The sequence below is a fragment of the Orcinus orca genome, chromosome 20 (genome assembly GCF_937001465.1).
Source record: "Orcinus orca chromosome 20, mOrcOrc1.1, whole genome shotgun sequence".
Classification (NCBI taxonomy): domain Eukaryota; kingdom Metazoa; phylum Chordata; class Mammalia; order Artiodactyla; family Delphinidae; genus Orcinus; species Orcinus orca.
Genome location: NC_064578.1, coordinates 27,221,718 through 27,244,245, shown reverse-complemented (window position 1 = coordinate 27,244,245; position 22,528 = coordinate 27,221,718). Strand labels below are relative to the sequence as shown.

Below are 22,528 nucleotides of genomic sequence, written 5' to 3'. Positions count from 1 at the left end.
TCAAGGGTACCAGGCTCCCCCGTGCATTGTGGGAGGTGGGGACCGTGTAGGTTTCGCTGCCTGGAGAAAAGTGAGGTGCCGCTGCTGAGCCAACCATCCCGCTCCTGGGTATTTACCCCAGAGAAACATTTACTGGTCTAGAAAGGACTCCACCGATGACATGTGTTGCATTACCTGTGCATAATGGAAGTTGATGGCAAAGCAGGGTGTCCACTGCTGGGAGAGTAGAGAGGTAATTATTGTGTGTCCATGGACACACAGCAACTGGGGTGGATCTTAAACACACAGTTCTTAGTGAAAATGTAAGAAATAGAGATATTAATACAATATCATTAACACAAATTAAAAACACCAGGAGTATGCCAAAGAATGCTCATTTGGCGGGGGGAGCGCATCAGAATGATGTCTATGTGGGCAGGGAATGGGAGTGGGTAAAGGGGAATAACTCACTTTACAAAGGAAATTAGGTGTTGCATGGGAAAAAAGGGGCAATGAGGCCTGTGCTCCATTCCACCAGCCTAACATATCACATTTGCCTTTTCCTCCTCCCTTCCTGGCCTCATCCTGGGTGAATTCCCCACAGAGGTAATCCCAGGGCGAAATCCAGGACTGATGTCCACATGCCTTCTCTGGGGATTTCCCTTGGTCTAATTTATCCTTCACACTTTATTTTTCATGACTACGTAATGTTCCAGCCAGAAGAAAAAATTATTCTTTATTATTGAGAATGAGGTGATTCCTACATTTTCATCAATAACAGCAACTATATAACCTTGTCAGGACACCTGCAGTATTTCTCTGGACCCCGCTGCCCACTACAAGGCAGCATTACAAGTTTTGTGGGCCCTTTCCTTTAAAAACAGAACAGAAAAAATTATATTTTGTGACTGCATTGGTACAAAGACAATTATAATCCTGGGTGGATTCATAATTATATATTCATTATCAGTCTATTCATTTTTTCTTCGGAATTTAAAATAAATTAAAATTAAGCATGTTCATGGGCCACTAACCTAATGGATAAGTTTTCTCTGTCCCATGAGTTATATACTAAACCAGCAGTCCAGCCTGGACTAGAACCAAGACTCAGGGAGCCTGGCTCTGTCCACTATGACAGGCAGCCATGCCAGGACCCACACTGGTTTCCGTATGTTTTGAAGAAGGCCACATTGACCATGCATGGAGCAGAAGCCGTGGTGTCCTGGTAAATGTTTAACAACTACCTGATGAGAGAAAAAGCCCTAGTCTGTAGCATTTGCCAATTTCTGTGGTGTAAATAATCTCATGGCCAATTTTAAGCTATCAATATGACATCACTGAAGGAAAAAGATTCAGAGTAGCTCACACTTACATAATATTTTCGTTGTAAAGATACAATAGGCATAAATGACCTCAAGAGCTTAGATAATAATGAAATGCAGTAAAATAATTAGGAACTGATGAGTTTTGAGTATTTATTACCTTTGTTTTTAATATAATCTATTTACTTATACGTTTTTATAATTTAAATTTTAATAATGGCTGTGTTTGTCAACGGGCTCACAAACATTCCTGAAGTTTAAAAAAATCAGCTCTTGCAAGCTGGCACAAGCTGGCTCCAGCCCACCACTGGCTGAGGGACATGCCACAGTGGGTCTTCTGGACCCAGACCTGAGTAGTGTCAAAAGACTACATTTCCCAGAAGCCTCCTCTCCCAGGACCGGCCGTCAGCCTTGAAAGATGTTACCACGGAGACGAGCTAACAGAGTGTACAGGCTGTCCTCAGAGGGGTGAGATGGGAGCAGGGGTCTGGGGTGGCTGGACCCTGCCTGGCAGCCTGGCAGGGGGAGGGCGTGGGTGTGGGTGGTAAGGGGGCTGCTTCTATCTGGGGGGCTTTCAGCCGCAAACTTTCTGGGGAAGTTTTCAGCGTGCGTGAGGGGAGGGGCGGGGCGGAGGAGGAGGTTCCGGCTGGGGAGGGGGATCCAGGGAAGGGCTTGTGGATGGGGAAAACCTCTGGGCAGAGTTGGGGAAACTGTAAAGCAGGACTGCCTTCCCCAAACTACGCTGTAGCTGATGAGGCAGCCTGGTTTAAGGAATAAATATTGCAGGTTCTGGCCCAGCTCCACCTCTGATGACGGTGTTCTGTGACCTTGGGCTCAGGGCCCATCTTAGTGGCTGTCCCCCTCTGCACACTGACACCTTGGCCTTCTCCCCTTATGTGTCTTTCCTTACCCTGCCTCCAATAAACCATCCCTTCTAGAACTTTCCCATCTCTTTAGGCCCTTAAGTGCATGGGTTTCAGAGCCAGAAATATACAGGTTCAAACCCCAGGTCTGCTACTTGCTCTGTGACCTTAGGCAGAGCACTTAACCTCTCTAGGCCTCGATTTTCTCCTCTGCAAAGTGGGTATTATAATTATATCTGCCTCATAGGGTCTGTAATGGAAAAACTCAGTTCAGTCTCCCACCTTCTGTGTTTCTCCTTTACTACTCACACAGAACCCTTCACTTTTGACACTTCTGGTCACCAAATGTGTAGGTTTTTCCCCCACCGAGCAATTACCCATGACACTAGCTGGGTGTCCTACAACTGAGCTCAATTCTGATACTGCCTACTTGGAGATAGCGTCAGATCCCCCAGGTTAAGGGCTTAGTCCCACAAGCCTCTTCCCACCCCATTTCAGATGCCAATGGCAAGTAGTCGGTCCCCAGATTACCCACAACTTCTGTCCGGCTTGGCTACCATTTGGGGGTTCCCATGACTCCCTCCTTGGGTTCTGTTAGTTTGCTAGAGAGGCACACAGAGCTCAGGGGAACAATTACATTTACCAGTTTATTAAAGGACATGGTAGAGGATACAAATGGACAGGTAAATGAAGTGATACGCAGGGAGAGGTCTGGGAAGGTCCTGAGAGCGGGAGCTTCTGTCCCTGTGGAGTTGGGATGTGTCATCCTCCCAGGACGTCACCTTCCCAACCTGGAAACTCTCTGAACCCCCTACTATTGGGATTCTATGGAGGCTTCCTCATGTAGGCTTGGTCAATTATTAATTCCATTTCCACTCTTCTCTCCTCTCTGAAGGATGGGGGAGGGGCTGAAAATTCCAAGCTTCTAATCACGGCTTGGTCTTTCTGGTGACATATCCCCATCCAGGAGCCATCCAGGGGCTCACCCAGAGTTGCCGCAATAGGAAAAAAGACGCGTCTGGTGTTCTTATCACTTCGGAAATTACAAGGGGACTGGATCTTTGGTCCACCATAGTGAGGCTGGGCTCTGAAAAGGGCTTCCCTAGGGCACACAAGCACATATGGTATTTCAGTGTGTCCCACCACACAGAGGTCCCCCACCCTGAGAGCTGACACAGGGCTTGGCCAGGAGAGTGAGGCTGTGTCACTCCCACCTGCCCCTTGTCCAGGTGCCTTAATGGCAGCCCCATTTTTGCCCTCTCTGTGTTCCAAGTTGGTGATGTTACCTCTTTTTTTTTTCTCTTCCTTACTATTATGAATAATTTTCTTTAAATTTAAACTTACTGGACTTCATAAATATATTTAATAGGAAACTTCATAATACTACAGTTATCCATACAGCATTAACATCACCTGCCAGAAAGAGAAGGTCACTGGCAGAATAAATATACAGAAAACAAAGCAAGGTTAGTAAGCCTGAGCTACCCGCTCATGTGCTGACAATAGCTCTCAGTCTGTGACCTGCGCTGTCGGATTTAAAGGGCAATTTGCAAATGTCAGAAATGTGTTACAGGTGTGCTAGCACCACGTGGAGACTTTCTCCTTGATGGAAAGGAAGTTTAGGAGGGACTCGCCTCCTCCCTTCGTGATCTAAACCACCTAAAACCTCCGCCGAGGGACACAGGTGATGTTGGTGGCTCCTTCCTGGTCTGAAGTCGGCCACTCAGAGTGCATTTATTCCTCCTACAGAGACCTCATCTCTAGACAGTCGGAGACACAGCAGATGGAGGTCCTGAAGGAGAAAGTGGAGGAGGAAGAGGAGGCCGAGCGGGCCGAGCAGGCCGAGAGGGCCGAGAGGGCCAAGAAAATGATGAGGCCGATGGAGGTGCGGAAGGAGGACACCACCAGGACGCAGGAGATGCTCAGAGACCTGGAGAGGAAGCTGTCGGAGATTGAGGTCTCCATCCCGGAGAAGCCCTCGTGAGTGCCGGGGGTGGGGAAGGTGGGGGCTTTGGCCCAGCAGCCCCAGTGAGAGTCAGACCAGGGCCAGGCAGCAGGAGAGCCGGGCAGAATGGTGGTACCTGGGCTGGGAGGCAGGACCAGGACCTAGAAGGAGGTGGTTAGGAGTGAGGGCTGTGCTCTCAGGCTGCCTGGTCCAAGTCCCCACTCTGCCCCTCCCTAGCTGTGTGATCCTGGGCAAGTCACTCAAACTCTCTGTGCCTCATTTCCCTCATCTGTTTAAAAGGGCAGCTGATAAGAATGATACTTCCCTCCTAGGTAGTGGTGAGGATTTAATGAGGACGGGATAGAGCAAAGGCAGCTAAGGTGGATGGAGGGCTCCCTGTGTGCCAGGCCCAGCCTCACGCACACTGATGCCACCCCTCTTACGGACACAGGACTTTTACCAAGGATGCTATTGACACCTCCAAGCTGCCCCTTTCCTACCAAAGCAACACGCCCAAGGAGGAACACCTGCTGCAGGTGGCAGACAACTTCTCCCGCCAGTACAGCCATTTGTGCCCGGACCGCGTGCCCCTCTTCTTGTACCCAGTGAACGAGTGCAACGTGCCTGTAAGACTGGGCAGGGCCAGGGGCTGGAGAGCAGAGGGTGGAGGGAGGTGGGCCAGGCACAGACCTCTCGTGGGTCAAAGCTTATATTTCAGGGGCAGCATAAACTCAAATGTCCACAGGCCCCAGCAGGCCCGCTGTGAGTCAGCCCTGGGGGCCTGTGGTGGCTTGGAGCCGGCACACCCCGCCTAAGGGGCAGCCAGACACGCAGTGCGGTCTCCGGCCCCCGAGGCCAGCCCTATGCAGGGAAAAGCTGAGAAATAAGACAAAATGGGCCAGGACCCAAGCGCTGGCCTCCTTCCTTCCCGCCCTGTGACCCAGGGCACATCCCTGAGTCTCTCTGGGCCTCAGTTTCCCCACCTGTAGATGGCATGGCAGGGGACGAATCCAAGGGTTGCAAAGCAGCAGCCCATAGGCTGACAGGGACTCACAGACTGTTTTATCTGGCCCACCTGGTGATTTTTCACCCTGGTATTAGCTGCCAGCATTTGAAACTCAGCCATTCCCGTCCAGATCCCTAGTCCCCTCTTCTCTGGATCTGGTAACCCCAGGCCTGCATCTGCCCTGCTGCCGTCAGTGGGGTCTGCACCGGGGCTGCCCCTTAGGTGGGGCCTTCCTCAAATTCACAGGGCGACCCCAGAGGCCTGGCCCCCAGCCCCAGGGTGGTCAAGACAGACCCAGCTCTGCTACTGACTGTGAACCTGAGCAAGTCAGCTCACCTCGCAGAGCCTCGGCTTCCTCATCGGTCAGCGGGACCTGCCTCACAGGGCTGTTGGGGGATCGGGGAGGTGGTGCAGGTCTGGCGGCACCGAGTGGGGCGGAGGTGATCACATCACTGCACCCCGGACAGCATGGGGTTATTCTAGATCTGGGGAGAAGGGCCTTGAGGGATCCCTTCCTCCAACTCCCAAGGCACCGAGGAGGAGCCTGAGGCCAGAGAGCCGTCGCCTCCCTACCCCGAGGCCCCCGGCCTCCTGGGAGCACCATGGTCTCCTCCCAGGTGGAGCGCTCCCCCCAGGACCTGTGGTCTCTCCCTTTGCAGAAGTTCGTGAGCACGACCATCCGGCCCACACTGATGCCTTACCCTGAGCTCTACAACTGGGACACCTGCGCCCAGTTTGTCTCAGACTTCCTGTCCGTGGTGCCCTTGCCCGACCCCCTCAAGCCGGTAAGCACCACCTGGGGCTGCCATGAGGCCTGAGATGGGAAGCCAGGCGGGTCGGGAGAAGGAGGCTTGGCCAGCCTCAGGACACAGCCCATGAGTCTGTCTGGGCTGAGAGAGCCGCTTGCCTGAGGTCACACAGCCAGCCTGGTCCCCGGGCTCCCACCTCTTGGGCTGCTTTGCCTCTTTCTGCCTTCAGAGTCTTCCTTTCAGGACTTCGGGAGGTGGGGAAGGTGAGAGAGGGGAGGGCCTGCTGCCCATGGTCCAAGGTCACATCTCTGGGCTTCTGACCAGCTCAATCTCATTAAGAATGGAGGGAGGGAGATGAGGATACGTACACAGTGGAGAGCTGAGAAACAGAGAGAAGAGAAGGATGGAGGTAAAAGGTGAGGGTAACTCTGGAATAAAACCATAAAATGACCAATCAGAGAGCAACAGACCAGAAGCTTCGACATCCCAGACGGTCTTTCCCATCAGGAAGTCCATGGCCCCTTGCAATTCTAGGCAAACCTGGATTGCACTTTATGGACACGGGATCTGTGGTTTTCACCCCATTCTTAGCAGGCTCCCTAACCCGACAAAGGGGATGAGCCCTGGTGGGGCCCAGCCGGCCCCCTGGCCCCGGCGCCCAGCCCTTGCTGAGCAGGGAGGGCGGGTGGGGGCAACCGGGTGGCTATGCTGACCAGCTGGCTGTGCCCAGCCCTCCTACCTGTACTCCTCGACCACGGTGCTCAAGTACCAGGAGGGCAACTGCTTTGACTTCAGCACGCTGCTCTGCTCCATGCTCCTCGGCGCCGGCTACGATGCCTACTGCGTCTACGGCTATGGCTCGCAGGACCTGTGCCACATGGACCTGACTCGAGAGGTGTGCCCACTCACCGTGAAGCCCAAGGAGGTACGGCCGGGCTTATGCTGCCCTCAGCATCGCGCGAGACACGCCACCCTTAAAGCCACCTGTCCCTGCTGCTTCCGCCCCTGCCCCAGCTCCATCGCCAGGCAGCCCTTCAGGAGTTCATATTTCAAACCACTGATGGTTTCTCCATCTTTGGCATCTTAATACTCACAGCCCATTTCTCCAAACTGGCTGCTCCTCTCCCCTTGTTGTAACTCAGTTTCGGCTACTGTGTTCCCCGCATTTGTGAATGCCGTATGGCTGATACCTTAAGCCAAATTCTTCCAAATTTATCCTATGCATTTGATAAAAATCCATCCAGCCATTTTCATATAAGGAAAATGCAGACAAACAGACAGACGTTTACTTCTTTTTATTTCCCCCTCCCAGGTAAAAAGGACCTCTTAACAGTACAGAATTCACCAGCCCTCCAGCAGCTGGTGGTTGTGTTTTTATATCAGTTGACTGAGAGCACCGTAATGACCCGAGGCTGCTGTGAACACAACACTCTTAAGTGAATTTAACTGTGGGAATCATAAAAGCATCTCTTTGCATTTGGAAAATAGCCATACTACTGGCAGGAAATGCTTTTCATGAACTGGATTGATTCCAGGACTCTGTGATCGGGGTCAAGCCCCAGCGGGTGTCTGCAGCTCAGGGCAGAGGATCCAGGGGCCTGGAGCATCTGGCGTGATGCACATGCACCTGTGTTACACCTGTGTGAGCACCTGGGGCCCCCGGGGCTGCAGTCTGGCGGAGAAGGAGGGGGAGGTACCAGGTGAGAGCCCTGCCTGCTCTCTCAGGGCCACCTCCCCAAGAAGGATGGAATAAAAAAGCTCCATCACTGCTTTTGGCTCCAAAGGCCTGAGAACTCACATACGGGCCTCTTAGCCCAAATTTTAATTATGAAAATGATATCAATAGCTAATGGATGCTGAGAGCGTTCCAGTCTATAAACAACTCACATGTCCATTGACTTGGTTGCTCCTCTCAATAGCGCTGCGTGGTAGGAATTATCACTTCTCTTTTACAGATGAGTGTGTCGAGATGAAACAATTTTTGTGACCAAAGTCACGTAGCTGGTAAATGGGGACCTGGGAGCTAAGGCCCAGTCTGTCTGACTCTAAACCATGGAGATTCACTATTTATTCCTCATAATAGGCCCCCTTATGCAGCCTCTGTGGTGTCTTTTCCTGGACATTTTTCTTGCCACCTAGCACACATTTGTATACACGTGCGCACTCATGCGCGCACACACACACACACACACACACACACACACAAACGCACACACACGAAGGCTTTGTTCTCTTTCCTAGCCCAGTAAACTCTCACTTCAAGTCAACATATGAAATCCTGCAGTGACAAAATCTGGAAAATCTGACTCCGGGCAATTTGTCCCACTTTCTAGATCAGATCCAGATCGAGCTAGTCTAGGCCGTGGGAAATGAAGAGGGGAAATCGCATTTCCTGAGCTCCTGCCCGGATGGGCAGCTCAGACGGACATTTTCCTGTCTTTACTTGTCAGAATAACTCTGGGGAAAATGTTCTCATTATTCTCAGTGACTTTTACAGAAGAGCCTGTGGGTAGGGAAGTGGGAGGACTGGCCCATGGTCACAGGTCTGGAGCTGAGGCTCTTTCTACGTTCAGGGTCAGAAAGCCAGCAGGCTCCGGGAGCAGCTGTGCAGGCGGGCCACTAAGGGCTGCTGACCCTTTTTCTCTTGTTGCATGACAGATGGTCAAGGAGGAGGAAAAGGCACCACCTAAGAAGTACGCCGTCAAACCGCCCAGGGACCTGACAAGCAGGTTTGAGCGGGAGCAGGAGATAAAAAGGCAGGAGGGAGTCAAGGCCGAGGAGGAGAAGCGGCTGAAGCAGGGGGAGCGCCTCGCGGTGGGTCCGCCATCCTCAGCCCTCAACCCTTGAACTCAGCTCCAGAGGGGGGGTTGCTGGGAATGGGGAAACAGACACGGATCACGAAGGGATGTGTTTATGGGCCCCCAGGTCCAAATCCCCTCCTCCAACCTTCCACCACCCCCCACCTCTGCCCGGCCTTGTGGGAATCCCCAGTGTAGTCAGCCAGCTTCTGGTGACAGAGTTCTAACATCAGACAGCTCTGCCGCCTGAAGCAACTCATTTTATGCTGTGCAGTTCTGGTGTCCTTGTTCAGACTCTCACTGAAGATTTACCTACATACACTCTACATCCATTCTCCCATCCTTCCTTCCATCCATCCATCCTCCAATCTCTCCTTCTATCCACCCACACTCTCATCATCCCTCTCACCTATTTTTCCTCCCTCCCTTCTTTCCTTTCCTTCCATATAGTATTTACTGAGGGTCTACTCTAGTCCGGGCCCTGGGGATGCAATAATGAACGTGGCACAGTGACCCTTTGCCCAGAGGGATGCAGACAATGAAGCCACATGGTGTCCCTCTATCTTTCTTTGGATGAAATCTCACCCAGAATCACAACATGGAAAGACAGTAAATCCCAGATACCCTAGAGCTCTAAAAGGTCAAGTTTGTAAACCACAGGTCAAGTCAGATCCTCCAATTTATTGATAAGAAGATGGGTTCAGAGGTGGGGTGATGTCCTTAAGGCCACAAAGCCAGCCAACAGCGCAGTGTAGATCAGCATTCAGTTCTCTCGCCAGTTCCCCAGCCCCAGGGGGCCCCTGATGGCCCCCTTCCCATCCATCTGGCTCATGGTCACCCACCTTTTCCATGCAGGAGCAGGAGAGTGCAAAGACCGACCCCCTGCATGGCCTGCGGGTACACTCCTGGGTCCTGGTGTTGTCGGGGAAACGCGAGGTGCCCGAGAGCTTTTTCATTGACCCGTTCACTGCACGCAGCTACAGCACCCAAGACGACCACTTCCTGGGAATAGAGAGCCTCTGGAACCACAAGAACTACTGGGTCAACATGCAGGACTGTTGGAACTGCTGCAAGGTGCTGGGCGGGGCCTGGGCGGGTATGGCTGGCACAGTGGGTGAAGGCAGGTGTGACCTGTGGGGAGATCTGGCCACCAGGCCAGGAGGGCTTTGGACTTTCCCTGTAGCTGAGTGCCCAGGGCCCACTCCTTTGCCCATACATAATCGTTTCAATATGATTATTGTCGCTCTTTTGGTTTGTATATTCTTATAAAATGTGGATTGTTAGTTCATCTGATTTTTTTAAAATGTTGTATTGAAGTGCAATACACATGCAGGAAAGTGCACTCATCCTACACGTCCAGCTCAATGAATTTCCATACATACATACGTATAAAAAACTCAGTGCCATTTACAGAAGTTGAAAATACGTGCACACAGTTGGAGGGAGGTTGTAACTGGATACCAGGGGACTTTCTGGGGTCTGGACAATGTTCTGTTTCTTGATCCGGGGGCAGGGAACCTGGGTGCACCCAATTTATGGAAATTCATTGAGCTGTATGCAAATAAAAAGAGAGACAGGCTCCAGGCACCAAGTCCTGTGCTCTTTTGTTATTTCCAAGGTCCTCCATTTACAACCAGGCCAGTTTCCCAAAGGTAGGTCCTGGGCCCCTCGCCCCCTATACCGAAGTGAACATCTCCAAGGGACTGCTGTCGCCCCCGTGTGGGAGGCGGGCAGATTTGATACACATTCAGATGCACCTGCCTTCAGCAAAGGAGACACAGCCAGCCCCCAGCCTCCCTGAGCCCCTGAGTCCAGGGTGGCTCGGTCCTCAACGACCTCACAGGGTTGTGGAAAATAACATTCGGTAGGTGCTTAGAATAATCCCATGCTGTTCAGTAAAGGTTAGCTAGCGTTACTGTCATTTTAGAGAAAGAACGTCTTCCTCACCACACAGATGGGGCAGAGCCCAGACCACCTCCGCCAGAGCCCAAGCTCATAGCCGCCACGGTGGTCAGAGCCCTCTGAGGGATAACAGCCCTTCGCAGGCCGCTGCAGTCCTCCTTTGGCCCTCTTCTGGGTGGAAGTTCCTTCAGCCTCCCCCCAGCACACCCTGTACCAGTGCCAGGTGGAGGAAATTTATATCAGGGATAATAGAAGTAATGAGATGAAGATGGAAGGGTGGCCTGGTGGGAAGGTGAGGCCAGAGGGGCAGTACTGCATCACCAAGTGAGGGCACGAAGAAAGAGACCGTGACACTGGCTGTCACTTTTACTGCCCCATGAGCACAGGAGTGGTTGCTTTGTTCCTTCAAAGAACCTTGATATTTTTTCTTCCTAATTTATTTTTTGGCCACGCCACGTGGCATGTGGGATCTTAGTTCCCTGACCACGTATTGAAACCGCGCCCCCATCATTGGAAGCGCGGAGTCTTAATCACTGGACCGCCAGGGAAGTCCCCTTCAAAGAACCCTGAAATGGCCTTGGAGTGAGGCACCACTCAGAGACTGGGATGTCGTAGTTGTCCCTTCGTTTATGCTTTTCCTATAGAGATAGAACTTTAAGATAAAGCAGCAAAACATCTAACTACCGCTTACTACTTACAAAAGTGACAGAATGGGGAATTCCCTGGCTGTCCAGTGGTTGGGACTCCGAGCTTTCATTACTGAGGACCCGGGTTCAATCCCTGGTCGGGGAACTAAGATCCCACAAGCCCCACGGTGCAGCCAAAAAAAAAAAGTGACAGAATGGAGGACATGATTTTAAGAAATTCAAACATCTGTGTAATTTGATTCCTCTCCACGAAGCCTGGACTATTGGCTCTTAAATCTACAAGCAGTTCTTTCCCTCACTACCCTCCCCCCTCGTGTACCCCTCCCACCTCCCAGCAGAGCCCTCCAGGACTCAGGACAGTGAGGACTATAGCATTAGGACTGGTGTCAGCGGAGCTTCATGTTGAAACCATTGTGGGCAGCTTCCATCTTGGAGTTGGGAGCGGGGGCACACCACCCCGGGGAGGTAGACGGGGACATGGTGCTCCCCACCTGCTGGGAGTTATTTGGCAGGTGAGCCCAGGCTCAGGTGGGCTGGACTGAAAATAGGTGAAGGACCCACACCAGGGGAGAGAAATTCGCACTTCCCTCTTCTGCGTGCATGTCTAGTTCCCTTCCTGCTGGCACGGGGTGAGAAAGATGAACCTGCCATTTCCCTGCCTGTACAATCTCTCTGGCTTGCGTTTGCTCTAAACACTGCCCGGGTGCCGCTCTCCCCCGACAATGTAGACTGACCTCCACATCCAGGCCATCCCAGGCCAGAGAGTTTCCAAGTCTCTCACAGAGACCAACACAGGAAGGGAGTCCCAGCCCCCCTGGGGCCTCGGTCTCCCTGCGGGGATGAGGAGGGCAGGTGTGGACGCTCAGAGGCGGCCTGGAGCCACATTCTGCCCCCCTGAGACCCAGCCTGGTGCCTTCTCCCCCTGGGCGTGGCTGTTCCCTGCCCCCCATGGAGCAGGAGGGGGCGTGGCGACTGTGGAGGGCTCTCAGCGATCCCCTCCTCCACCAGGACCTGGTCTTTGACCTGGGAGACCCTGTGAGGTGGGAGTACCTGCTCTTGGAGACTGACAAGCCTCTCCTGTCCCTGACTGAGGAGGAGGACGACGGGATGAACGATGACGATGATGTGGAAAATCTGGTGAGCCTCTGAGGGCTGGAGGCCGGGGAGTGGAGGGGACTCGACAACCTGTCTTGCTTCGGGCCAGCCTGACACATGTCCCCGTCACGTGTATGGGTATGGCGTGGGGGGCAGTCCACATAGACCAATTATAGATTCCTCAAAGCAGAAGGGCCTGGGCCATGCCCTCGTTTTACAGGTGGGCAGACTGAGGCCCAGACAGGTCCAGTGACCTGCCCAGGACCCCCCAGTGGTGCAGGGGAGGGCTGGGACTTGCATTCAGGGGTTGCCCTGCGCCTAGCGAACATGCCCCTTGGAGGAGGGTGATAAGACCCTCTCCACAAGCCAGGGGAGCCCCAGGGCCAGCCATTCCTCACATCCAGGCCTTTCCTGCGTGGTCACCATGATCCTCCACACACACTTCCAGGCCTTTCTTGTCCATCCAGTCAGCCCTTCTGACGGGCATTGGCCTTGTCATCTCTGATCTCCTAGTCAGGGGCCGTCAGGCAGGTCTGCATGAGGCCCTGTGCGTGGAAGTCAGGAGTCCAGAGGCCTTCACTATTGGCTCTGACATCTTGGGCAAACTTCCTAAATGTTGGAAGCTTCAGTTTCAGCGTCTGCATGTGAAATGGGGGAGTGGGGTTGGTTACATTCATGGTAGTAATAAGTGATGTATTCATTTGCTAGAATTGCCAAAACAAAGCACCACAGACTGGGTGGCTTAAGCAATAGGAATTTATTTTCTCACAGCCCTGGAAACTGGAAGTCAAGGTGTCGGCAGGGTTGGTTTCTCCCTGGCTTGTAGAGGGTGCCTTCTCCCTGGGTCCTCAGCCTCTTCCCTCTGTGCGTGTCTATGTTTTAATCTCCTCTTCTTATAAGGACACCAGTCGTATTGGATTAGGGCCCAACCTAATGACCTTAGTTTAACTTAATTACCTCTTTAAAGATCCTATCTCCAGGGACTTCCCTGGTGGTGCAGTGGTTAAGAATCCACCTGCCAATGCAGGGGACACGGGTTTGAGACCTGGTCCGGGAAGATCCCACCTGCCGCGGAGCAACTAAGCCCGTGTGCCACAACTGCTGAAGCCCGCGCACCTAGAGCCTGTGCTCCACAACAAGAGAGCCCACTGCAATGAGAAGCCTGTGCACCACAGTGAAGAGTAGCCCCTGCTCGCCGCAACAGCCCGCACGCAGCAATGCTGCCAAAAATAAATGTTTATTAAAAAAAATAGAAAAAAAAGATCCTATCTCCAAATATAGTCACATTCTGGGGTGCTGGGTGTTAGGACATGTGAATTTTGAGGGGACACAATTCAGCCCATAGGTAACACGCATATGCCCCTTTCTCAGTGCCAGTAGGTGCTTAACTTAAATTAACTTGTCTAAGTCTTCACAACTACCTGGCGAGGTGGGTACTAGTATTATCATGTCCCATTTTACTGATAGGAAGACTTACACACAGAGGGGTGAAGTAACGTACCCAACGTTACACAGGCAGTAAGTGACAGAACTAGGATTTGAACCTGGGATTTGACAGTCTGGCTCCCAAGTCTGGGTTCTCAAAAGTGGTTCTGTTCTACCTCCTGGGACTGGTTGAGGACAAAGTGAGACCACTGGTGTGATGTGCTTGGCATAGCTGTGTAGACCCACCTGCACATGGTGTTGAGTGTTGCCAGCGTCCTCATGTCTGGAGACCAGAGAGCCTCCTCCCCTGTGCAGTAAATCCTGGGGCACTGGCGCCCCCTGCTGGCCTCAAAATGTGAACAGATTAGCTGAGCAGGCGTCAGAGGTCTGAGCAATTTGGTGGGGAGAAAAGTTTTAAATTGAGAAAATCTTATCCAAGTTTCTGTGGTTACCTAACCTGAGGACCATTTGTCTAGACCAGGCCTTATTTGCCAGATGGGGAAACTAGGCTCAAAAAGAAAAATAATAAGGGCATCCAGGCAGTGTCCCAAACCCTTATGTACATTTATCAGTCAATCCTCCCAGGGGGTTCAGTTTACAGTTAGAAAACTGAGGCTTAGGGGTCCTGGGCAAGTCCCTTAACTGCTTTGAGTCTCAGTTTGTTTGTTTGTTTGTTTAATTTAATTAATTAATTTATTTGTGGCTGTGTTGGGTCTTCGTTTCTGTGCGAGGGCTTTCTCTAGTTGCGGCAAGTGGGGGCCACTCTTCATCGCGGTGCGCGGGCCTCTCACTATCGCGGCCTCTCTTGTTGCGGAGCACAGGCTCCAGACACGCAGGCTCAGTAGTTGTGGCTAATGGGCCCAGTTGCTCCGCGGCATGTGTGATCCTCCCAGACTAGGGCTCGAACCCGCGTCCCCTGCACTGGCAGGCAGACTCTCAACCACAGCGCCACCAGGGAAGCCCGAGCCTCAGTTTTAATGAAGGGCCTGTGGCTTTCCTCATGCCTCTGTTGACAGAGGGAAGGTGGGGCATGCAGGGCAGGGTGTTGCTGTCCTCGCCGGGCACCAGGTGGGTACAGGGAGGAGCTGACTCCTCCTCTCTCCCCCCTGTCTCGGGTCAAGCCAGGTCAGAACTGCTCGAGACCTCTGGGCTCCCCTGGGGGAGCTGACGAGCCACCCCAGCTTGGCCCTGGGGGATGAGGCAGAGGCTCTGACCGTAACTTCGGGTCCACGGCCCAGCCCTGATCAGAACCACCACCCCACCCCCACTTCTCCCAACAGGGCAAGGAGGATGAGGATAAGAGCTTCGACATGCCGTGCTCGTGGGTGGAGCAGATTGAGATCTCCCCAGAAGGTATTGCACTTTCACTCGTTTCCGGGCTTCTGGGGATGTCTGTGGCAACAACTAGACAGGGGGATACCAGCAGAGGCTGCCTTGGTCCCTCATTTCCACCCCCATGGCCTGCTTTCTGCTGCAACCTCTTCATTTTTTCCTTCTCAACATACGCACTCAGCTCTGCAGCCTGGGGCCTGACCCCAGCCTGGCATACAGGACAGGGCTCAGTTAACCCAGCCGGGATGATGGAGTGTGGCCGGTGATGGAGGACCGAGGACCAGGACACAGCTGTTCCCATCCCTCACCCCACTCTGCCAGGAGGAGACTGTGCACAGTACCCAGAGGGCACAGGGGGTCTCAGGACCAAAAAGGGGCAGGCAGGGAAAGCAGGGGGACAGGCACGCTTGTGCCCCATACCAACCTCTGCTGGCTGCTGAGGTTCCCGTGGGGGAGTGCCTAGACCCATGGGGAGGGCCCAGGCCATCCCAACAGGGTAGGAAGGGCTAAAGAGGGTGTCATGGGAACCCAGGGGGTTGGAGGCTGGGGTGGGGGGCAGAAAGGGCTTCTGGGAGGAGAGGTCATGGGAACTAAGTTTTAAGGGATCAGAATAAGTCAGCCCAGTAAGGGCAGGAGGGGATGGTGTTTCCAGCCAAGGCCTGGCAGTGAGAGTGTGGTGTGGTCAGGCTCAAGCTGAGATCTCGTCCAGGGCAGGAGCCACCCCTGGTGACTCTTCCTGTGCCTCCATGGAGCAGGTTTGAGGGCTGGAGGAGCCTTGCAGACAGCACAGTGCACAGAGGCTGACGAGTGGCTGGGGGGCTGGGGGAGCTGGCCCTCCCTTCCCCTGATCTGGGGAGGAAGGACCCCAACCCACTCTGTGTCTGCAGCGTTCGAGACCCGCTGCCCAAACGGGAAGAAGGTGATACAGTACAAGAGGGCAAGGCTGGAGAAGTGGGCCCCGTACCTCAACAACAACGGCCTTGTGTGCCGCCTCACCACCTACGAGGACTTGCAGTGTAAGGGGGCAGCCCTGGCTGCGGGGAGCAGGAGAGCTGGGTCCCCCAACATGCCACGTGACCTCGGTCATGTCACTGCCCCTCTCTTGGTGTGAGTGTGGGCCCTGCTGGCCTCCGTGTGCTGGGAGCGGTGGCATGGAGGCTGAGGGAGCTGGCCTGGCTGCTTCAAGCACGCATTGGGGCCTACAGGTACCAAGATTTTGGAGATAAAGGAGTGGTTCCAGAACCGGAAGGATATGCTGGAGCTGAAGCACATAAACAAGGTCACGGGCCTGAACATCGACTACTTCAAGCCGGGCCACCCCCAGGCTCTGCGTGGTGCGTAGACCCCACTGCTAGGCCAGCTAGGTGCCCAGGTTGGGGGCCTCACGTGCTCCTTAGAGCAGCCTCCCTGCAGCTGGCATGTAGTGGGAGGAACCAGCATCCACGTATTGACAGGGTTCTTGGGCGGCAAGCAACAGAAAGGGCCTCTTCCTCCCTAGGCAAAGCAGACACATGGGAGGTAAGGGGAAACACAGAAAATCCGAGGAAACGTTGACAGGTTTCTTCCAGGAAAGGCAAAGCAGGGCCGCAGCCTATGCTGTGGCTGGGATCGGGCATCCAGTGGGGGCCACATTTACAGGGGTTAGGATGCTGAGCAAGAAAACCAACAAGTGTCCCCACAAGACTGATGCAGAGGGCAGAAGTATGGAGGTGCAGACACGGCCACGAGCCCAGGAGGCTGGGAAGGGAGGGAAGAACACGTCCTGGGAATTCACAACCTGATCCAAGAATTCACAAAGGAAAAACATAGGGTCAATATACATCTAAAAACATGACCAACCTTGCTTGGTGGTTGAAATTTTAAAAAAAGAAAGAAAGAAAGAGAGAGAGAGGGAGGGAGGGAGGGAGGGAGGGAGGGAGAGAGAGAGAAAGAAACTAAATCAATAAGGGACCATCTTACAACCCTTATGTTGGCAAAGATGAAAAAAAAATGGTCCTACCAGGTGTGAGCAAGTGAATCCCTGTCACTGATGGTATGACAGCAAACTGGCGCAACTTTTCTGGAGAGCAGTTGGGCAAAACAATCAATAATAGCTTTAAAATATGTAGGCTTTTTGACCAGCAGTTCTACTGCTCAGCAAATAGCAGTCAAGGACAAAAAATGCAAACTGCAGACGTTCATCATGGTGTTGATCATAGCAAAAAAGTTGGAAGCAGCCTGAATACCCAGCACTAGGGCACTGGTTACGTACTAACGCTCCTCCCTGGGGCCAGGGGCCGGGTTATCAAGCCAGGGGCCAGAGCTCCTAGTGCTCAGCCAGCCCTCTCCGCGGCCCCTCCCCCGGCAGCGCACTCATACACGTCTATGCAACCCGAGATGGACCGCGTCATGGAGTTTTATGAAACGGCCCGCGTGGACGGCCTGATCAAACGGGAGGAGACGCCCAGGACAATGACGGAGTACTACCAAGGGCGGCCCGACCTCCTCTCCTACCGCCATGTCAATTTCGGGCCCCGGATCAAGAAGTTGTCTCTGAACAGTGCAGAGTCAAACCCCCGGCCCGTGGTGGTGAGCACTCGCTGGGACTGGGGACAGGGTGCCCGCCCCCTCTGGTGGGCCAAGATTACCCCTGGAGGCGAACAGCCCTGACTCCCTCCAGGGAAACTTCTTTACTGAGCGACCTTTCCAGTTTTACCAAACACACAGTCTCAGGTCTGTCCGATGCCAGATGGTGCCCTCAGCCGCTGGGCCAGGGAGGTATTATTTCCTTACTGTTATAAAAAATACACACTTGTGGGCTTCCCTGGTGGCGCAGTGGTTGAGGGTCCGCCTGCCGATGCAGGGGACACGGGTTCGTGCCCCGGTCCGGGAGGATCCCACATGCCGCGGAGCGGCTGGGCCCGTGAGTCATGGCCGCTGAGCCTGCGCGTCCAGAGCCTGTGCTCCGCAACAGGAAAGGCCACAACAGTGAGAGGCCCGCGTACCGCAAAAAAAAAAAAAACAGACTCGTGACTAAACATGTAGAAAACATGTAAAAATGTAAAAAGTAAAAATATCTCAGAATGCCAATTCTCAGATATTACCACATATTAATAGGTTTGGTTTTGAGAATCTTTTCTAACTTAAGATTTGTGTGTGTGTGTGTGTGTGTGTGTGTGTGTGTGTGTGTGTGTATAGGTAGAATTCCTGTATCACCCTCTTAACATTAAAATGTGAGATTTTTTTCTCCATATCATTACAAATTATTTGCAACCTATGTTTAATGTCTGAATAGCAAAGAAGCTCTTTCTAGCAGTAAGGGATGTCTAGCTGTAGAGCAGGCTGCCTGCAAAGGTGGTGAGCTCCCCATCTTGTGGAGGGAGCTAGAGAAGAAATCCAGCACCATCCAGGGCTGGAGTGGCCAGACACCGAGAACCCCTGGGGCCTTGAGATCCATTGTTTAGCTGGGAGGGGCTGTTCCACATGACCCCCCAAATGACCCCAGACCCCAGCATCCCTGAGTGTCCTTTGCTGCTGTCGTCAGCTCAGGCACAGAAATCCCTTCCCACCTCCCATCCTACGCATGTTCTGGCCTGCCAGAAAATCACAGAGCGATTCTCCCGCGACCCTGCGAAGCCTGCAGATGAAGACGTGGCAGAGCGCGTGTTTCTGTTGCTGGATGAGCGCATCCAGCTGCGCTATCACTGCCGCGAGGACCACCTCACGGCCTCCAAGCGTGAGTTCCTGTGGCGCGCGGAGGGGGACAGCAAGGGCAACAAGATCATCATGACGCCTGACATGTGTCTCAGCTTTGAGGTGCGCCTGGGGGCCGTGGCGGGCAGGGGCAGGTGGGGGTGGGGTGAGGAGAGTGCCCTGGGGCCCTCTGTCCTGTCCCAGCAACTTGGGAGAACTGGGATAGAAAGTCCTGGTTCCCAGCCTGGAAATTCATCTCTGCCCCTTGGGAACATCAAGAGCTCCCATGTGGGATACTTCTCTTTGAGCGCCTCTGAAAATCTTCCGCTTTTCCACCAAGAAAGACAACCCAGCTGGCCTCCACTACTCATTGTCCCTGCCACCTAGTCCTGGGCAAGAGCAGATCCTGGGACCAAGGCTGGAGTAGATCTCACCACCTCCACGGGGCTGGTTTTCCTGGTTCAGATTCTCACTCTCCTGGCACATTCCTTAGCCCCTCTGAGTCTCCAGTCCCTCTTTTATTATTAGCTGTGTTTTTATAGATGAAGAAACAGGCCCAGGGAGGGCAATTCCCTGGCAGTCCCAGTGGTTAGGATGCTGCGCTTCCACTGCTGGGGGTACAGATTCGATCCCTGGTCGGGGAACTAAGATCCCTCATGCCACGGCACAAAAAAAGAAAAGAAAAGAAAAGAAAGAAACAGGCCCAGAGAGGTTAAGCAACTTCCTTGAGATTGCACAGCTAGAAAAATGGCAGGGGAAGATTTGAACCCAGGAGGTCTGCCTCCAGAATCTGCCTACAACCCCAGCCATTGCTGCTTCTCCGTGTCACTGTGGTGGTTGTTCCAGGTGGAGCCCATGGAGCACACCAAGAAGCTTCTCTACCAGTACGAGGCCATGATGAAGCTGAAGAACGAGGAGAAGTTGGCCAGGCATCAGGCTTGGGAGTCAGAGCTGGAGGTCGGGTCCCAAGGGAGAGTGGGCAGATGGGAGGTGGCAGGGGTGGGGGTGTGTCTTCACCACGTCCGCCCCCACTTCCCAATTCAGGTGCTGGAGATCCTGAAGCTTCGGGAGGAAGAGGAGGCGGCGCATGTGCTGACCATCTCCATCTACGACACCAAGCGCAACGAGAAGAGCAAGGAGTATCGGGAGGCCATGGTGAGCCTTGCTCCCTGGCCCTGGCTTTCCCTGACCCCTCCCCCAGCCACACTCCCTGGCCTCCAGGGTGCTGATGATCAGGGATTCTTTCGGAAAGCCCTTTATAGGGGATGAAGTTATCGACACCATGGTGGTCGTCCTTGCTGCTGAGCTGACCATTTCCATGCGTCACCCCAGAGAGCACTCAGGACGCAAGCCAAGTCTCCCCCACTTCCAGGGGCTGTGGCCAAGCCAAGACCTCTACTGCACGAGGAAAGAATGAAATTTGTGTGCCCACCTCCACCTGGGGCTCCCCTGGAGGTCGCGGCCTGGCCCAGTAGCTCTCACAGCTGACTCTGGCCTCAGGCCTGAGTTATCCGACCTCTGCGCGTAGGGCGTTCATGTTACCGCCTCAGGTTGCAAGACCCAGCTTGGTTTTCGAGGCCAGCTTCTAAATCCCCTTCACTAACCAATTGGTTGAGGTTGGCGAGACAGGACAGGGCATCAGATGTCTGGTTCTCAGACTCCCAGGGCTGGGCATCGGCCCCCACATCTCCAACTTCACTGGCCCCTGGCTGCCAGCACAGGACATAGATAAGGCCCCAGGGTGGAAGAGAAAAAGGGACTCACCAGCAGTTTTTGATTTAACATCATTAACAACCACTCTTTATTACCACTTACTGAGCAAGCATCTGCTGAGTGCTGGGTATGTTCTGGGGCTCAAGTAGAGACACGTGAATTCACGTGAGACACGAGAGTTGGCTGTTACCAATAATCGCGGCTACAAGAGACAGCACAGGCCCCTCGGAGGCCTCAAGCACTTCTGGGTTTGAGGCCTGGTTTTGTGCGGTCACATGTTGATGAAGAGGACTCCCCCCTCCGGCCCCCTCTCCACAGGAGCGCATGATGCTCGAGGAGCACCTGTGGCAGGCGGAGGCCCAGCTGGACTACCTGGCCCCGTTTCTGGCACAGCTCCCACCAGGAGAGAAGCTGACACGCTGGCAGGCCGTGCGCCTCAAGGATGAGTGCCTCAGTGACTTCAAGCAGCGGCTCATCGACAAGGCCAACCTCATCCAGGCCCGGTTTGAAAAGGTGCTGCCAGGGCCCTGGCAGGGGAGGGGACCTCAGCGTCCTCAACCAGAAAACGGGCCCAGGGCTGTTTGCTCACCATCTCAGACTTGTGAGGGACTAATCGGGGCAGGGGGAGGATGTCAGTGCTTGGGGTGTCCAGATGACCGAGTTGTCCTTCCTCACACTTGTTCATTGGGTGGAAGGGTGGATGGAGGGAGGGAGGGAGTGGTGGGTGGATGGATGGAGCCTTATAACAGCTCCTAGTCCTTGACCCATTTCTGTTGGTCAGGTACACACCACACAGTTCCCATGCATTCTCTTAACTTAAGCTTCAAAGAGCTCTGTGGTGGGGGGGTGGGTTTTACAGACAACAAATTGGAAGCTCTGAAAATGTACCTTGACCAGAGTCACATGACTCTCAGTCTTGACCCCTGCTCTAACCTCGTGGACATGATATCCCTCTAAACAAGACCCCAGTGGCTCCAGGCCTGTGCTTCTCTGGCTCCTGTCAGTAGGGGTAGCGGGTCCGACCCTTGTAGGGATTTCAGCCTGCAGCCTGGCTAAGAGTCAGTCGTCATCAGCCCTCCTGCTCTCTCTTCCCTGTGCCCACAGGAGACCCAGGAGCTGCAAAAGCAGCAGCAGTGGTATCAGGAGAACCAGGTGACCCTGACACCCGAGGATGAAGACTTGTACCTGAGTTACTGCTCTCAGGCCATGTTCCGCATCCGCATCCTGGAGCAGCGGCTCAATCGGTGAGGAGACGGAGGAGCTGAGAGGACCCACTAGGAGCCTTGAGCACTAGCTTTGTAAGCCTTTACCACCTCTCATTCCTCCCCTGATTTCAGACACAAGGAGCTGGCCCCACTGAAGTACCTGGCTCTGGAGGAAAAGCTCTACAAGGACCCACGCCTGGTGGAGTTACTGAAAGTCTTTGTTTGATGCTTCTCAGTCCCCACACCTGTGGTCCTTTGCCCCTCCTGAGGCCTCAGTGAAGCTGCCAGAGAAAGACACCTCCCCCAAAGTCTGGCCCACGTGCTCCCTATGCCCAGCTAATGACCATCCACTTGGGCACCTGGCCTCGCTGCTGCACCACCTCCCTGCAGCCATCTGTTCCTGCTTCTCCTGATTTTCCTGTAAATAAACACTTGTAATTTGCCATTTGTACCTCATGGTTCACGGGCCCCAGCACCAGCCTTTTTCTCCTTCCCTTCTTTATCTATGGCCTGGGACCACCTTTACAAGGCTTATTTAATACAGCAATGCCATCCCCATTTCACAGATGGCTAATTAGTGACTGATAAGAAGAGGCGCTGGGATCCAGTCCCTTGCAGTGTAGCGTCAAGACCCCAAGTTCTGGGGCACACACCTTGGGCTTGCCATTCCCACTCTGTGAGCTGGGCCACCCTAGCCATGGTGGTGGTGGTGGTGGTGGTGGGTATACGATGACCCTCATTTTGCAGACAAGAAACTGAAAGCTCTGAAAATACACCTTGTCCAGAGTATGTGTCTGTCTAAGTCTTAACCCCAGCTCTGACCTCATGGGCATGATATCCCTCTAAACATGGTTCCAGTGGCTCCCTCCCAAGAC

General features: G+C 53.6%; 1 protein-coding gene across 5 annotated transcripts; it reads left to right on the top strand.

Annotated features, from left to right (window-relative positions):
• Positions 1-3,545: 3,545 nt before the first annotated feature.
• On the top strand, positions 3,546-22,114 carry DRC7 (dynein regulatory complex subunit 7). 5 transcript variants are annotated; one of them, XM_049702795.1, is made up of 18 exons: positions 3,546-3,630; positions 3,914-4,144; positions 4,561-4,735; positions 5,775-5,900; positions 6,595-6,789; positions 8,523-8,678; positions 9,518-9,736; positions 12,220-12,348; positions 15,012-15,084; positions 15,951-16,079; positions 16,269-16,397; positions 17,411-17,631; positions 18,643-18,858; positions 19,582-19,692; positions 19,780-19,890; positions 20,767-20,961; positions 21,553-21,692; positions 21,786-22,114. In XM_049702795.1, exons 2-18 carry the CDS (start codon positions 3,948-3,950, stop codon positions 21,877-21,879), a joined length of 2,616 nt encoding a protein of 871 aa, XP_049558752.1. In that variant the 5' UTR covers positions 3,546-3,630; positions 3,914-3,947; the 3' UTR covers positions 21,880-22,114. The 5 variants fall into 5 exon arrangements, with proteins under 5 accessions (XP_049558752.1, XP_004264979.2, XP_049558754.1 ...); XM_004264931.3 differs by lacking the exon at positions 3,546-3,630 and having other exon boundaries at positions 3,637-4,144; XM_049702797.1 differs by lacking the exons at positions 3,546-3,630; positions 8,523-8,678 and having other exon boundaries at positions 3,637-4,144.
• The last annotated feature ends 414 nt before the right edge of the window (positions 22,115-22,528 follow it).

Coding starts and splice junctions, on each gene's coding strand:
- DRC7 (XM_004264931.3), top strand. CDS start 3,852: ATGTTGGTGGCTCCTTCCTGGTCTGAAGTCGGCCACTCAGAGTGCATT. Junction 17,632..18,642: donor CAAACCCCCGGCCCGTGGTG/GTGAGCACTCGC, acceptor CTGGCCTGCCAG/AAAATCACAGAGCGATTCTC. Junction 18,859..19,581: donor ACATGTGTCTCAGCTTTGAG/GTGCGCCTGGGG, acceptor TGGTTGTTCCAG/GTGGAGCCCATGGAGCACAC.